The 17,384-nt window shown below is 35.1% G+C and overlaps 1 protein-coding gene and 1 pseudogene across 9 annotated transcripts in view; one reads left to right on the top strand and one right to left on the bottom strand.

Moving 5' to 3' along the window:
* Positions 1–567, top strand: part of LOC102734707 (large ribosomal subunit protein eL6 pseudogene) — a 1,441-nt pseudogene extending 874 nt beyond the window's left edge.
* Positions 1–17,384, bottom strand: part of METTL25 (methyltransferase like 25) — a 155,026-nt gene that overhangs the window by 60,309 nt on the left and 77,333 nt on the right. For 8 of the 9 annotated variants that reach the window (XM_081822158.1, XM_081822156.1, XM_081822160.1 and 5 more), the window contains exon 9: positions 5,100–5,193. In XM_081822158.1, the coding sequence (XP_081678284.1) occupies positions 5,100–5,193 (94 nt within the window). Of the gene's footprint in view, positions 1–224; positions 3,664–5,099; positions 5,194–17,384 lie in introns of those variants that run through there. The other variant, XM_031021236.2, reaches the window with a different exon arrangement.

The raw sequence follows: 17,384 nt of genomic DNA, 5'->3' as shown, positions 1-17,384 counted from the left end.
TACCCAAGTGGTTAAACTTCATAAAGTGCCTAGGTATCATCCAACTGAAGATGCACCTTGAAAGATGCACTGTGTGCTGAGGCACAGTAAAAAACCTGGCAGGCAGCACGTGAGAAAACTGTGAGCAAGTATCACTCCTGGGACCATTCTGATCATCCTCACTGGGTACCACAGAGGCAAGAGGCTGGTTTCCCTGAAGCAACTGAGCAGTGGCTTGCTACTTGTGACTGGACCTCTGGCCCTCAGTTGAGTTTCTCTGTGTAGAACACACCAGAAATTTGTCATTGCCACCTCCACCAAAATTGATCTCAACAGTGTGAAAATCCCAAAACACCTCATTGATACTTACTTCAAGAAGAAGCTGTGTAAACCCGTATCAGAAAGGTGAGATCTTCAACATAGAGAAGGAGAAATATGAGATCACACAGCAGTGCAAGGCTGATCAGAAAGCTGTGGACTTGCAAATTCTGCCAAAAATCAAAGCTGTTCCTCAGCTTCAGGGCTATCTATCTACACACTGTGTTTTCTCTCACAAATGGAGTTTATCCTCACAAATTGGTGTTCTAAATTTCTCACAAAGAACCTAATTAAATAACTTATCCATTAAAAAAATAAATTATCTTTTACTTACTTCCATTAAGGTTTTAGGTTAGTAGTTTTCAACTCTACCCATTCAACACTACAGCATCCTCATCAAATCATCAGTTTTATTGTCTTTATTTTACTTTATGTGAAATTAATTTCAATTATTTCAGTATTCATTATATAACACACAAGTTCTAGAAAATAAGCTTTTCTTTCTCTCTTCTTATAAACAAATAATCCAGCTCATTCTTTGTCTAGCAAATAATATCAGTTCTGATGCTTTTAAAATCCAAAGGAGATATGTGCGTGTTTGCAATTGTGTGTTTGTATACATGCAGTATAAGCCAGGGGAAAGAGACAGAAAAGCAGAAAAGTAATTACCAATTGACAAAAGAAGGCAAAATGCTATGGACCATGAAGAAATTATGAAAACTGAGGTTTTCTGAAACTGGTGAGATACCCAAGTTTGGGACAGAAGATAAAGTTTGAAAATACCTAATCTCTCTTTTTACATTTAGGTAAAGCTAATCATTAGGATGTTAATATTTTAGACACTTTTCAAGTCTTATGAAAATGTTTTACAAAGAAGTAACTGAATATTACAAGAATTTTACTCAACTGTTTCATTCTAAGAAATTGATTCATTATAAACAGTATACCTGCTGATATAAGATAGTTGATGTTCTGCCACAATTTATTATTTTCAGTGGTTATAGAGTTAGGCTTAACTTTACTACAGAATCTAAACACTCTCCTTAAATAGACCTATATTTTATACTGGGCTGAAACAATATTGCCTATAAGTGGTTAGAGCTATACAAAAATGAAAGATCCAGCAGGGGACTGTTTTGAATAAAAAGTCTTCAAAATATAAGAACAGAATCATTGCTTCTTCCCCACTTCCTCTCTCCATGTTTCTTGGTGTTAACATGTAAAGTGGCATTTAAAAAAACATATGGGGTTTATAATGGAAATATTAGATGACTGCAAACTGCATCACTGAGATGACAAATGCTTGAAGACAGTGGACCTCAACTGGGGGTGGGGAGTAGGGATTTTGCCCCCCAGGGAATTTTTGGCAATGTCTGGAGACTCTCTCTTTTAATTAATAATTTTTTTTCTACCAGTGGGGTGCTACTGCTGACATTTAGTGGGTAGAGATCAGGGATGCTGCTAGACATCCTTCAATGCACAGGACAGCCTCCCACAACAAAGACTTATCCAAATGTCAATAGTGCTGCCAAATCCTGCTCTAAGAGAAAATGTCCAATGCTGTCTTTCACAACTGACGATAGGAATTATGGACTAAGCTTGTAAGCTGCGCATAAGCCACTTATATATCTAGTACACGGAGCTCTGGTCTCCTTTGGAATTATAATTTGTTTGGGAATGTTTTCTGTTTACTTCCATACGTTTAACATGATTTCCTGTAACTAAAAATATATCCAGAGCACATTAAGAGATTTTCTAGACACTTTATTACTAGTTTTGAATATTAAGAGATCTGCTTTAAAAGATTAGAAACACATCAAAGCATTCACCATACTTTCCACTATATATCAGTAAATGATTATAAATTTAGTCAAGGATCTTTCAAGTATTGTGGTATATTTAACATTTTAAACTTAAATGGTTTTGATATTTTTCAGTGCCTACTTTTTAGTGCTTGCATGTGAAAATTAATTTCATTTAGAACCATACACAAATCTCTTTTTACTGAGCTTGTCAAAACTTTAATTTGAGCATTGATACTTCACAATGTGGGAGAAAAATATTAGGAATCTGTATTGGATTGAAAACATAACTTTGGTTTAGGTTTCCAACAACTCTGACCTGACAGATAAAACTTTCTCAATTCCTCTTGCTTAAAATTCAAATAAATCCCCCACCCACAAAACATGTATTCATCTGTTTCCTTCCTTTCACCAGTATATCCTTTTAAATATTGGTTACGTTGCTATAATGTTGTTCTGTACCTTCCTCCCCCAAAGTCTTCCAGCTTGGGTTTCTTGTTCCTTTTTGTCTTCTAACCCATTTTGTCTGACATATTTGTTCTTAATGAGCTTAAATAGTGTTATGAGAAAATCAGTAGGGCACTATTACTGCCTTTATTAACTAATACAAAGAATAATTTAAGACTGATTTTACATGGTGATACTTATCTACATTAGTCTTTTTTTTTTTTCTGTTTTTCATTTCACTTCTCAGTATAGTGGTGGTTAACAGTTGAGGTTTTGGGGCGCCTGGGTGGCTCAGTCGTTAAGCGTCTGCCTTCGGCTAGGGTCATGATCCCAGGGTCCTGGGATCGAGCCCCGCATTGGGCTCCCTGCTCAGCGGGAAGCCTGCTTCTCCTTCTCCCACTCCCCCTGCTTGTGTTCCTGCTCTCACTGTGTCTCTCTCTGTCAAATAAATAAATAAAATCTTAAAAAAAAAAATTTAAAAAAAAAAACAGTTGAGGTTTTGATGTTAGCTGAATCTGTGCTCAAGTTCCACCTCTACTACTTGCTAGCCCTTTGACCCTGGGAAAATGACTTGCCTTTTTCTACACCTCTCTTTCTAGATCATTACATTGGGAATAATGATAGAATCTACCATAAGTGTTTCCGTGAAGAGTAAATGAGATAATGTTGTGATGTTCTTGCACAATAACTACCACACAGCAAGTGCTTAGTAACTATTAGCTATTATTAATATTTCTGTCAGAGGTGCCTGGATGGCTCAGTTGGTTAAGCATCTGACTCTTGGTTTCATCTCAGGGTCGCCCTGCATGGGGTGATTGAGCCCATCAGATTCCATACTCAGTGGGGAGTCTACTCCAGATTCTCTCTCTCTGACCCTCCCTGCCCACACCCCGCTCTCTCTTTCTCTTATCAGTCATATAATAAGCATATTAAGGAACATTTACTACGGTTACTATTAAAGACAAACTTGGGAAGAGAAAGCTATCAGGAAGGATAAGTAACATTTTTTCTGGATTTTTTGTTTAGTTTTTGCCAAAGGATAATATATTTTTAGTTTAAGTAAAAACTTAGTTCTTCATCTGTGAAAGTAATGCTGAGGTTTGTGTTCTTGACATTACTGCAAGATATAAAATTGAGATACGGAATTAAGATGTACACTAAATAAGACTGACTGGAAGGAAAACCAGTCTGATTTATTAAAAACATTTTTTAAAAAACCCAGAAATAAAATAACTAGGATAAAAGTTGTCTATTCTCATTCATTTATGTAAGACTAGAAGGATCTTCATTTGGTGACTAAATAAAAATATTGACAAGAGTCATATCAATTGTGTTATTACATAGAACATATACAAAGATCAGAATAATAAAAACTATATATAAAGTATAATAATATTAATTATAATAACATTAATATAATAGTATCCTAATACATATCTATAATATATAATAAAAACTATATATAAAAACTCATACTATTTTGATTGCATTTACTATGTAAAAACATTGTGCTTGGTATTTTACAAATCATATGAGTCAGAAATGCTTTTGAATAGCCATTTCATAGAGGAGGAATCTGATATATAACAGTCTAATTGCTTTAAATAATAAAACAACTGGGGAGTAAGTGACAAATGGTACAATAAATAATACCATTTAGCTTTGATATAATGTAATCATACCTGTATTACTTTTTCAAGAAATCCATCTCATTCCTTTAACCATCTATTTTATTCTTTATTTCAATTTATAACCAATTCAAAATACCAGAGTGGGGCATTTGGGTGGCTCATCAAGTGTCCAACTCTTGATTTTGGTTCAGGTCATGATCTCAGGATTGTGAGAAGGAGCCCTGCGTCTGGCTCCACTCTGGGCATGACCTGCTTAAGATTCTCTCTCCCTCTCTCGGCCCCTCCCCCCTAAACAAACAAAAAACCCAAACCAACAAACACAAAAACCCAAAATACCAGAGTGGTCCAAGTCCAACTTAATACTTTAGTCAATAACTCTGAATTGAAAGTTTATTTTTTTCCTCAGGGTTAGAATATTTATTACTACTAGCCAACTAGCTTACCATTTTATCTTCAACATTAGGTTCTCAATTATTAGCTCGAGCCTCCTCTATGATGTCACCACTTCTCAGGATTCTCCCTTTCATAAAGGCTTTTGAATTTTAAGATTTTTGATTTTAATTAGTTATACAGTCTTTAAATAAATGCAGTTTATTGTCTTATTGCTCTTGCTTTACTTATAATTCCCATTTGTTCTGTTATCTTGTTTTTTAACTGTTTTGATTTAAGAACTGGTACCTGGTACCTGAATAAACCTAAGGGGGAGTCTCTCTAGAGATGTAGGACAGCAAACCATCCACATTGACAGGAAAGATGAACTTGGAATAAAGGTAATGGAGGTATGGTCTCAATATAATTAGATGTTTTTCACAATGGAAGAAAAGTAGAAAGTAAATTATTTTGTATCATCTCAATTCATTACCCCATAGAAGTTCTCCTGTTTTGTTTTGTTTTTTTATGAAAACAACAATCATATACTGACCTTGGACTCATCTAATCCAAGCTTCTTTAGAGACTTTCTGACATAGTCCAGAAAGGAAGAGGATTTTGAATACATTTTACCCACATGCCGATCACTGCAAAATAAAAGTGAATCACTTTTTAGTTTTTCCAATTTAGAGATGATTTTAAATTCAATCATGAAATATTTTTAAATACTTTGTGTATATGGCACAAGCTTCAGATTTGACAAAGATGTAGTAATATTTTTGTAAACATTTTTAAATTACATATTATAAAATGTTTAAGATCTGCTTCTGAGAATTCCTTCAACATACAGCAGTGGAAAACAATATTTGAATACTATAAGAAAGAACTTGTAAACTTACAATATTAAAAAGCTTCATTTTTAAAGAGAACTATAGGTCTTTCAAAAGTTTCCACTATGCTACAAAACACATTTAATTTTACTGGCAACATTATAGTGCATATTTCACTGCAACACCTGCTAATGGTGGCGATAATTCAACAGCTATGCAAAGGGAACTCCTTCAGTGCCAGCCATTAAAGCACCATATGCTGAGTTGGGTCTGACTTGATCTCATTTATGCCCTGCAGATTTTCACCACAGTTTAAACAAAATATGAGATGGTTTTAAATTTAAATAATGAAATATGAGAATATCACATCGCACAACTTTGGTTGCAACTGAGGTAGAATATAAAAATCAAGGGAATAAAAAATTCACCACTTCCAAGTTATCAAAAACAATGAATAAAGCCTCACTTACTACTCTTTGCAGTATAAATATTAATCCCTCTGATTAATTAGACATGAAGATCTATCAATTCTTCCTTTGAAATGTATCTCAAATATATTCTTTCTGCTCCATTTCTAGATGGCCACCTCAATTCTACTTATGATTATCTCGAGTCCTAATTATTATAGCTACTTACTATTTAAGCCTGAAGTCTGTCCTCTTCATTTCTGCCTGCACTGTCGTATTTTCTTAGAGGAACATTTTTATTTACTACTTCCCTGCTCAAAAAACTTTCAATACCTTTGCCATTTCTTGGGATAAATTTGAAACTCCTTGGTTAAGTGATCAGGGACCACTATTTTCTGGCTATTCCTACATTTTCCCATTATAATGCAGAATTGTTTTCCTCCTCATTGTTTCAGACTATTCTCCACTGTTATGTCTTGGTGCATTTGCTCATTCAATCACTTCCTAATGGATTATAAGGTTCTCCACTCTCTTCAGCTCAGTTAAACTAGAGTCCCCCTATATGAACAAGCTCAAATTATGTATTCTTTTTGGTAACATGACTAGCAACAATCCTTTCTAATTTTGAATTTCTATAGCCTGTATCCTTCTTCCATTCATTTGTTACATCATCACTGCTTTTAAATAATAGCTGTTTGAATAGATATAGGTTCCAGGAAACAGATATTATATCTAAGTTTCTGTGTAATTCTCAGATCCTACACATACTTATCTTACGTATAACAGATATCATATAATAGATAATGTACATCTTACCTACTACAAGTGGTGAAAATAGAAGCAGTAAGACCAATTAGAAAGTTATTACAATAATCTAGAGGAGAGTTTGGACCTGGGTGGTGACCTTGAGGATGGTGAGAAGCAAGAGAATTTTACATATATTTTAATGGTAGAGAGTACAAAATTGTTGAAGGACTGTATCTAGGCAGTGTGAGAAAGAGAGACGTCAATGCTGCCTCCAAGATTTCTAGCCCGAGCAATGCGAAGAATATGATTGTTATTAACTGGACTATAGTTTGGGATTCATCAGCATATAGGTGGTATTTAAAGCCATGAGACATAAGATCACCCAGATAGTAAGTACAGATTAAAAAAAAAAATAAAGGCACTCCAACAATTAGAGCTCTGAAAGAAGAAGAGGAATCAGCAAAATAAACCAAAAAAAAAAAAAAAAGAGAAAGGGGAAAATGTGTCTTATGAAGGACTTTGCTTACAATACGAGAGAAAAAAGATCTTCACTTGAGTGGTAAATTGTGTAAAATACTGATGACAGGCCAAGTAAGATGGTTGAGAACTGACAATGGGATTTAGAAACATGGGTCATTAGTGCCCCTGAAAGAGTGGTTTGATGGAGTGATAGAAGTAAAATCTGATTGGAACTCACGAGAAAAAGTAAAAGAAATTGGCAGCATTTTCAAGGAGTTTTCCAGTAAAGAAAAGAACAGATAAAAGATAGTTGAAAGGGAATATGGGGTCCCAAAAGGATTTTCAGAATCTATGCTCTTAAGCACTCTGTACATCGTTTTATTTAAAAAAACTAAAAAATGGCCATCGAGGAACTCACTAGGTGGTACAGGAGTAGACACAAACAACTAATTGTACTATCAGGTTCGATCAGAACAGTAAATCACTGATTAAATCCTATGGGAGAAGAGAAGAGGGTGAGAAGGAGAAAAGAAAAATATCACAGAGATGTCTTCCAAACTGGGTTTTAAAGAGTGCTTAGATTTTACCGGCCAGAAGCTGTGGAAGGAAAGGGTGGCAGAAATGGGGAGGATATTCCATGTAGCTACAGGAACTTCAAGGAAGCATACCAGATATAAAATTAATTGCATGAGAAACAATGAATAATCCAGTGTGGCAGGACAGTGTGCATAGGCAGCTGTTTGGGGTGCAGAGGGAGAAAAATGGGGTGATAGATTAGGCTGCAAAGGATCTTAGTGACAGATCAGAAATGGCCTTGAATGCCATAATAAGGATATTTTATTGTTTGAATATAAAGAAGAGGAATTATCAAACATTTTGAAGTTAGAAAAGTGACATGACTGTTTCTGAAAGACAAATGATGGGACTTGAAGAACAAATTAAAAGGGGGCCCTCTGTCAGAATAAAGCATGGTCAGCATGCTAAAAAGGAATTAGTATTCATTCTTTTAATAAAAGTGAATGCAGTAGATCTAATTAAAATTCTACTCAAGTGACTCCAACACCACCCACATGTTTTTCCAAAAATACAATTGCAAGAACATGGTTTACATGTAGCACTTTCCAAAGAGGCAACGTTAGTGTAGGAAATTTTAGGAAAATGTGAAGTAGATGTATACCAAATAAATGAAAACAAGCACATGCAGAACAGAAAGTGACAAAATCCAGTTTCTCCATCACTACAAAATACTTATAAAATTAATTATTTTGTGCCTTTTTTATGCTAACACATATTGGAAGACTTGAGATCCACAACATAAAATGTTACTAAAAATGGCAAATGGTTAAGGGAACTCCAAAAATCTTCAAACTACTCTGAAATTTAAAAGACCAGACTTCCTAAGTTCAATTTAGCCACACATTATGGATTAAGTAATCAGTTTTAATTTTGTGAGTCAGTTTTTGTGATCTGGTTTATAACTTTTCTATTTGACTATAGCAAAATCAAAATAAAAATTAAACTAGGTAATATATAAAGGTATCAAAAATTATAATATTTATTGTACAGCTGTATATCATACTCATTATGAAAGAGAATAACTGTGAGTAAAGTGTATATATTTCCCGTGCTCTCTTTCTAGGTGTTTGAAGAGATTTTTACACAATGAAATTCCTTCTTTGACATTTTATTCCCCTTGGAAAGTTTCCAGATAAGGACTAATTATAAAATCAAGAGTTTTCTATAAATTATTGAGTTTGAACATAAATGTTAATGCTCAATCATAATTAAAATTAATAGAGTAAAAATGCTATTATTTAAGTCCATGAAAAAGTTTACTTCTAATCTTAGGCTATGAACAATTACACTTAAACTTTTAGAATAATGTTTCAGATAGTCTAAAAGTACATATCACTTGCACACTATTTTAGTTAACAAGAAAACAAATTAACCAAAATGAGAAAGAAGTAGTAAGGTAATCTTATTTTCTGTCTTTAGCATTCATACTTTTTTTTAAATTGAGGTATAATTGACATATAACGTACTAGTTTCAGGTATACAAGGTAATGATTTGTTTTTTGTAAACACTGTGAAATGATCACAAGTCTAGTTAACATGCATCATAGTTACAAAAACATTTTTTTTTTCTGGTGATGAAAACTTAAGATTTACTCTTAGCAACTTTTAGTAAGCAATATAGTATTATTAATAAATAATAGTCACCATGATGTATATTATAATCCCGTGACTTACTTATTTTATAATTGCAAGTTTGTACCTTTTGACCCTCTTTACCCATTTTGACCACTCCCCACCTGCCTCTTCTCTGGCAACCACCAATGTGTTCTGTGTATCTACAAGCTCGGTTTTTTGTTTTGTTTTGTGTTGTTTTGCTTTTTTTAGATTCTACATGTAAGTAAAATCATACGGTATTTATTTTCTCTACCTAATTTCACTTAGTATAATGATACCCTCAAGGTCCATCCATGTTGTTAGAAATGGAAGATTCCATTCTTTTTTATGGCTGAGTAGTATTCCATTGTGTGTGTGTTTATCCATTCATCCATCAGTGGACACTTACGTTGTTTCCATATCTTGGCTATTGTAAATCATGCTGCAATGAACATAAGGGTGCAGGTGTCTTTTCAAATTAATGTTTTCATTTTCTTCAGATAAATACCCAGAAGTAAAAATTGTTGGATAATATGGTAGTTCTATTTTTAATTTTTTGAGGAACCTCCACACTGTTTTCCATAGTGGCTGTACCAATTTATGCTTCCACCAACAGTGCACAGGGTTCCCCTTTTTCCACATCCTCACCAACACTTATTTCCTGTCTTTTTGGTAGCACTCGTTCTAACAGCTGTGAGGTGGTATCTCATGGTGGTTTTGATTTGCATTTCCCTACTGACTAGTGAGGTCGAACATTCTTTCACATGCCTGTTGGTGATCTGTATGTCTTCTTTGAAAAGATGTGTATTCAGGTCCTCTACCCATGTTTTAATTGGATTGTTTGTATTTTTGCTATTGAGCTGTATGAGTTTTTATGTATTTTGGATATTAACCCCTTACCTGGATATAGGACTTGCAAACATTCAGTAGGTTGCCTTTACATTTTGCTGATCATTTCCTTTGCTGTGCAGAAACTTCTTAGTTTTATATAGTCCCACTTGTTGTTGCTTTTGTTGCCTTTGCTTCTGGAGTCAGATCCAAAAATTCACTGCCAAAACTGATGTCAAGGAGTTTATTGCCTGTCTTCTTCTAAGAGTTGTATGGTGTCAGGTTTACATTTAGGTCTTTAATCCATTTTTGAGTTAATTTTTGTGTCTGGTGTAAGACAGTAGTCTAGTTTTATTCTTTGGCATGTAACTGTCCAGGGTTACTGAAGAGACTGTCTTTTCCTCATTGATATTCATACTGCCTTTGTCATAAATTAATTGACCATATATGCATAGGTGTCTATCCATGAACTCTCTAGTCTGTTCCATTGTGCTATGTGCCTATTTTTATGCCAACACCATGCTGTTTTGATTATTATAGCTTTATAATACAGTCTGAAATCAGGGAGCATAATGCCTCCAGCTTTGTTTTTCTTTCTCAAGATGGCTTTGACTACCATTCCATATAAATTTTAGTATTATTTTCTATTTCTGTGAAAACTTCCATTGGAATTTTGATAGGGATTGCACTGAATCTGTAGATTGCTTTTGGTAGTATGGCCATTTTTACAATATTAATTCTTCCAATTTATGAGCATGGAATATCTCTCCATTTATTTGTGTATTCTTCAGTTTCTTTCATCAATATCTTATAGTTTAAAGTGTACAGGTCTTTGGCCTCCTTGGTTAAATTTATTCTTATTTTATACATCTTGATGCAATTGCAAATGGTATCATTTTCTTCTCATTCTGATAGTTCATTGTTAGTGTGTAAAAACTTAACAACCTTTTGTATATTGATTTTATATCCTGCAACTTTACTGAATTCATTTATTAGTACTAATAGTTTTTGGTAGAATCTTCAGGGTTTTCTCTCTATAAAATTCATGTCAACTGCAAATAGTGACAGTTTTACTACTTCCTTTCCAATTTGGGTGTCTTTTATTTCTTTTTCTTGCCTTACTTCTCTGGCTAGGAATTCTAATACTATTTTGAATAAAAGTGCTGAGAGTGGGCACCCTTCTCTTATTCCTGATCTTAGAGGAAAAGTTCTAAGCTTTTCATTATTGAATATGATTATTAGCTGTAAGCTTGTCATATATGGCCTTTATTACACTGAGGTACATTTCCTCTATACCCACTTTGTCGAGAGTTTTTATCAAAAATGATGTTCAATTTTGTCAAATGTTTTTTCTACATCTATTGAGATTATTGTATGATTTTTACACTTCATTTTGTTAATGTGGTTGACTTTAGTATCCTTGCTGGACAGAGATTCCAATCAAGTTAACCTTGATTTACAGTCCTAATAAAAAGATCTGTGCAACTCAAATCATATTAAAAATATTCCAAAAAATGTAAATAAGCAGCATGGGATAGTGAAAATATTTATGGACTATGAATTTAGTCCTAATCTTAGTTTTTCAGGCTCTATGACTTTAGGCAAGCTTTAACTACTTGTATCTTAATTTTTCTATCACTATAGTGAAGTGACTATAATAGATACTGTGAGTATAACATGCTGCTCAACTAAGCCTGGGGTGTAGCCTAATAAGAAATTAAAATTTTATTGCTATTGAACACAAACATGTAAGTATTTATACAATATGTATAAACTACACAGAATGTCAGTAAAATGAACCCTTGTACCCAATATCAAACTTAAAAAATAGAACATAACAGGATATTGAAATCCCCATGTACCCCTTGTGTTTCTTCCCCACCTCATCTCCCTGACTACTCAAATGTCCCCCCTCCCATAAGAAACTACAATACTGAGTCTTGTTTGTGTTTATCATTCTTATATTTTTTGTTTATCATATATTTATGTTCCTAAATAATTATACAGTTGTGCTTGTTTGAATTATACAAATGGAACCATCCTGTAGAAGTTTTTCTATGACTTTTATATTCACAAGATTCGTCTACACTGATGCATGTAGTTGTAATTAATACATTTTCACTGTGGCACAGTATTCTACTACAATTTATCCATTCTCTTATTAATGAACTTTTGGTTCCTAGATTTTTGCTTTTATAAATATTGCTGCTATTGGTCATTCTTGTAGATGTCTCTGGGAGCACATGTACAAGAGTTTCTAGGATATATACTTAGACATGCTGAGACAGTATTTTCAACGTTAGTAGCTAAAACTAACTAGGCAACTAGGCATTTTCAACTTTATTGGGTGGTGCTAACTTGTTTTCCAAAGGACTGAAAACGAACTTTCTTCCCTCTCACCAGCAATGTGGACGGTTCTAGGTGATCTACATTCTTGCTATCATTTGATAGTGTCAATCTTCTAAATTTTTGCTTATTTAATGGTCTGAATTGGAAATACCTAAATTCTCCTTTTGTGTTTCTCCTTTACTCCCACAACAGTTCTGACTAAGGGCACACTCACAATGCTTCTGACACTGGATGTGGGTTAAGGGCTCAGTCCTACTAGATTGCCTCCCCACTTCAGATGCCAACTGCAAGTACTAGTTCCCTAGGTTACTTACAATGTCTGTCCAACCTGGCTATAAACTTTAGGTTCCCATGACTTTCTCCTCCCCCTCGGATTCAGTTATTGCCTAGAACAGTTCACAGAACCCAACACTTACATCTCCCAGTTTATTAAAGGATATGATAAAGAATACAGATGGATAGCCAGAGGAAGAGATACATAGGGCAAGATCAAAAGACTAATCAAGTCTTTTCACTATTTTTCTTTAAAATAGGTTAGTTTCTCCACAAATTTGCAGGAATTATGTATTTTGGCTATTAGTCTTTTTCTAGTTACAGGACTTGCAATTAGTTTCTACCAGTGGTTACTTTTCTTTCCACTCTTTCTATGACATCTGAAAACAAAAGTTCTTAATATTAATGTGACTGAGGGGCTCCTGGGAGGCTCAGTTGGTTAGGTGCCTGCCTTCGGCTCGGGTCATGGAGCCAGGAGGGAGTCTGCTTATCCCTCTCCGTCTGCCCCTCGCCCCATCTTCACTTGTGCTCTCTCTTGTGCGCATGCTCTCTCTCACTCTCTCTCAAGTAAATAAAATCTTTTAAAAAATATTAATGTGATTGAATTTTCAAACTTTAATTTTAAGATTTGCAGGTTTATATTTAGTTTGAGAAATCCTTCCCCTATCTCAAGATCATAAAGCTATTCTTCAATACTATCTTCTAAAAGTACTATAGCATCACCTTTCACAGTCAAATTTTTAACCCACTATGAATTGATTTTTGTGTTTGTTGTAAAGTAGGGGTTCAGATTAATCTTTTTTTGTGTAGTGAGCAGAATAATGGTCCACCAAAGATGTCCACATTCTAATCCCCAGAACCTTGCATATATCACATGGAAAGAGAAATTAAGGTTGCAGATGTAATTAAATTTTCTAATCTGCTGAGTTTAAAACAGAGAATTCTGGATTATCCAGGTGGCCCAAGGTAATTTTAAGGATCCTTTAAAGTGGAAGAGGGAGACAGAAAGGATGTCAGAATTATAGAAAGATTTAAAGATGCTATGCTGTGGGCTTTGAATATTGAGGAAGGAGCCATAAGCCAAAGTATGCAGGGTCCTCTAAAAGTTGTCAAAGGTAAAGAAATGGATTATCCCTTAGAGCTCCCAGAAGAAATGCAGCCCTGAAGTTACCTGATTGTTGCACAGTGAAACCCACTTTGGACTTCTGACCTTCAGGGGGCTAGATAATAAATTTATGTGGTTTTAAGCCACTAAATTTGTCGGAATGTGTTATAGCATCAAAGGAAACTACTACACTGTATAACTGTATAAATTACTGTCCTAGCAGTCCTAATGACTACTGCCTCTTCTAATGATAACAAATGATATAACAAAAGGTTTGATCTGCACTATTAATTCCACTAGCCAGCCAATAAGCCAATCATCTAAATCACTATAGTTAAAAAAAAAAATGCTGTCATTTGGTAAGACAAGTTTCTCAACCTTGTTTTTCTTCTTCAGTAACGTCTTGGCTTTACTTGCTTTTTAGCTCTCTCATGTATATCTTGAAACAACTTACAAATTCCATAACACACACAAACACACATGCATACACACACTAATACACTTTGGGGATATTCATTAGATGTACTGAATTGCAACAATCTAGCAATCACTTTGTGAAGAGCTGACATTTTTACAATATTAAGTCTGTTTATTCATTAACATATATTTGTCCATTTACTTAAGAGTACCCTCTCAACTAGTAACATCCAAAAAAAAGGCTCTTGTGTTCCCAAAGAATATTAATTTTTAAGGATGGCCTCACTGTTGCAAGAATTTAGCTGTCCCAGTACTAAATGATCATGTTGGTTAACCCTTAATTAACTCTGGTACCTGGTCAGGTACCCCCATACCTCTTTCTTGACAAATGTGACACGTACCATCATTATGGAATCACACAAAGTATCTTCACTGCCCTAGAAATCTTCTGTGCTTCACTTGTTCATCCTTCATCCCATCCCAAGCCCTGCTCTTCTTATTCTCTCCATAGTTTTGCCTTTTCCAGAATGTCATATGATTGGAATTCTAAAGTATATAGCCTTTTCAGATTGGCTTAGCAATATACATTTAAGTATCTTCCATGTGTTTTCATGGCCTCATACCTCTCTTTTTTTTTCTTTCTGTGAATAATGTTACACTGTCTAGATGTGCCACAGTTAATTTACCCATCTTCTTACTAAAGGATATCTTGGTTGCATCCAAGTTTGGGAAATTATGAATAAAGTTACTACAAACATCAGTGTGGAGGTTTTTGTGTGGACATGTTTTCAACTCCTTTAGGTAAATACCAACAACTGTGATTGCTGGATCATATGGTAAGAGTTGGTTTAGTTTTGCAAGAAACTACCAAACTCTTCCAAATTGGCTGTCTCATTTTGCATTCCCACCAGCAATGAATGCAAGTTCTTATTGTTCCACAACCTTGCTAGCATTTAGTGTTGTCAATGTTCTGGATTTTGATATTCTAATAGGTGTGTAGTGGTATCTTGTTGTTTAACTGTATTTCTCTGCAATTTCTCTATTCACTTCTCCATGGGGTTAGTGTACTTTTTTTTAAAGATTTTATTCATCTATTTGAGAGAGAGAGAACACAGAGAGAGCATGAGAGGGAGAAGCAGACTACCCGCTGAGCAGGGAGCCCAAAGTGGGGCTCGATCAGAGGACCCCGGGATCATGACCTGAGCCGAAGGCAGACGCTTAACGAACTGAGCCACCCAGGCACCCCAAGAGTTAGTGTACTTCTTAAATTTCTTGGACTCATGTCTTTTCTTACTATTGCTACTGCCCTATTTGCTCTCTCCTTTTTTCTCAAACTGCAACTAACATGTATGTGAAGCCTATTCACTGTATTCTCCATAGCTTAGTCTTTCTTTTGTATTCTCCATCTTTCTGTTTCTTCATGTTTCACTGTGGATGTTTTCTTCTGACCTGTCTTCCAGTTTACTAATTATTTCTTCAGCTGTGTCTACAATGCTATTAATACCACTCACAGTTTTTTTTGTTTTTTTTTTTAAGATTTTATTTATTTGCGAGAGAGAGAATGAGAGACAGAGAGCATGAGAGGGAGGAGGGTCAGAGGGAGAAGCAGACTCCCTGCTGAGCAGGGAGCCCGATGCGGGACTCGATCCCGGGACTCCAGGATCATGACCTGAGCCGAAGGCAGTCACTTAACCAACTGAGCCACCCAGGCGCCCAACTCACAGATTTCTTAATTTCAATTATTTTATTTTTCAGTTGCAGAATTTTCACTTGGGTTATTTTTTTGTTATGTTTTGGTTCTCTGACAAAATATTTTTATTTCAACATACATTTTAAGTAGTTTAATAAAAATTTCTATTTTAGGATAATTGTAGATTCACATGCAATTATAGGAAAGAATTCAGAGAGACTGTTATTTCCTTTATCTGGTTTCCTGAAATGTCTCATAATTTGAGACTGGCTTTTTTTCACTCAGTATAATTTTTTTGTAGTTTCATCCAGGTTGTTATATCAATAGCTCATTCCTTTTTATCACTGGGTAGTATTCCATGGTATGGATTAGCACTGTTTGTTTAGCTATCTGTTAAAGGGCATACAGGTTGTTTTCAGTTTGGGATGCTATGAATAAAGCTGCCATAAACATTTATATACGAGTTTTGTGTGAAGATAACCCAGCCTCTGTTGACACCTTGTTAGTGCTAGGAGTTCCAGCTTCCCACATCTTCTCCACTGATGTTGTGGTAGGGGTGGCCTTGTAACTCCTGGGCAATGGTGAAAATCCTGACTCTCTACTACTAGGCCTTCTCTGATGCCACACTGGTGGGGAGAGAGTGTAACACCTTTTTACTGTTGGGTGGGCAGAAGTTCAGATCCCCACATGGTCTCTGACACTGTGGCAGCAGTGGTGGGGTGCTTGTTACCACCTGGTGGGGAGGAAATCCTAGTTTCCTACTTGTCCTTCTCTGACACCATTCCACAACTGGTGTTCGGGAACCTCATTACAATGTGGCAAAGATGGAAGTCTAGGCTCTCCACTTGGCCTTTGTTGGCATGGGGTGGGGGGGCACAATATTTTATTTGGTTTCTGGCTGCAATATGGTAGGTCTATTGAAAAGTTTTCCTGTGCCTCCCTCTTTCCTGGTCCTTTGGCTAGAAAGAGAAGGTTTTTTTTTTTTTTTTTTGGCATGTGCCCAGTGGCATTTCTGGATGGCAGTTTACTTCAGCTCCAATACAAGGTTTTTAAGGCAAAAAGAAAACCCAGGGAACTCCCACTACATTGTTCATTGGGTCCTGAGACCTTAAGCTAGTTTGCTTTATTCTCTCCAAGACTCTTTCAGAATCTTCTTATATTTTATAGATAGTTCTAGATTTTTAATTGTAGTTTCCAGGAAAAATAGAAAAATGTGTATCTATTCCATTTTCCCAAAGTGGAAGTTTCTCTGGTTGTTATTTTAAGCTATCTCTGAACTCCCAACTAGTCCATTTCTGTTGCATGTAGTTTACCTTGGTTTTTGGTCATGTCCTATTTCATCACATGGCTGGTTATTTTGGGTTGCTTGCTAAATGCTATATATAGCAAACTATAGTGATAATTTAGGCCTAGATATGTATTATTTTTGTCCAGAGAGGATTTGCCAATAGTAGGCAGCTAGAAAAAGTAGTAATCTGAAATACTTTAATCACAGCTTCAGATAATTCCAAGTGGGGCTTTAAAGCATCTTAGGACTATTTCATTTATAGTTCACCTTTACTCA

Source organism: Leptonychotes weddellii, chromosome 5, assembly GCF_054177405.1.
Source record: "Leptonychotes weddellii isolate Sample4059 chromosome 5, ASM5417740v2, whole genome shotgun sequence".
In the NCBI taxonomy this organism is placed as follows: Eukaryota; Metazoa; Chordata; class Mammalia; order Carnivora; family Phocidae; genus Leptonychotes; species Leptonychotes weddellii.
Note: the sequence above shows the minus strand (reverse complement) of the source record. Positions and strands in the feature narration are given on the sequence as shown.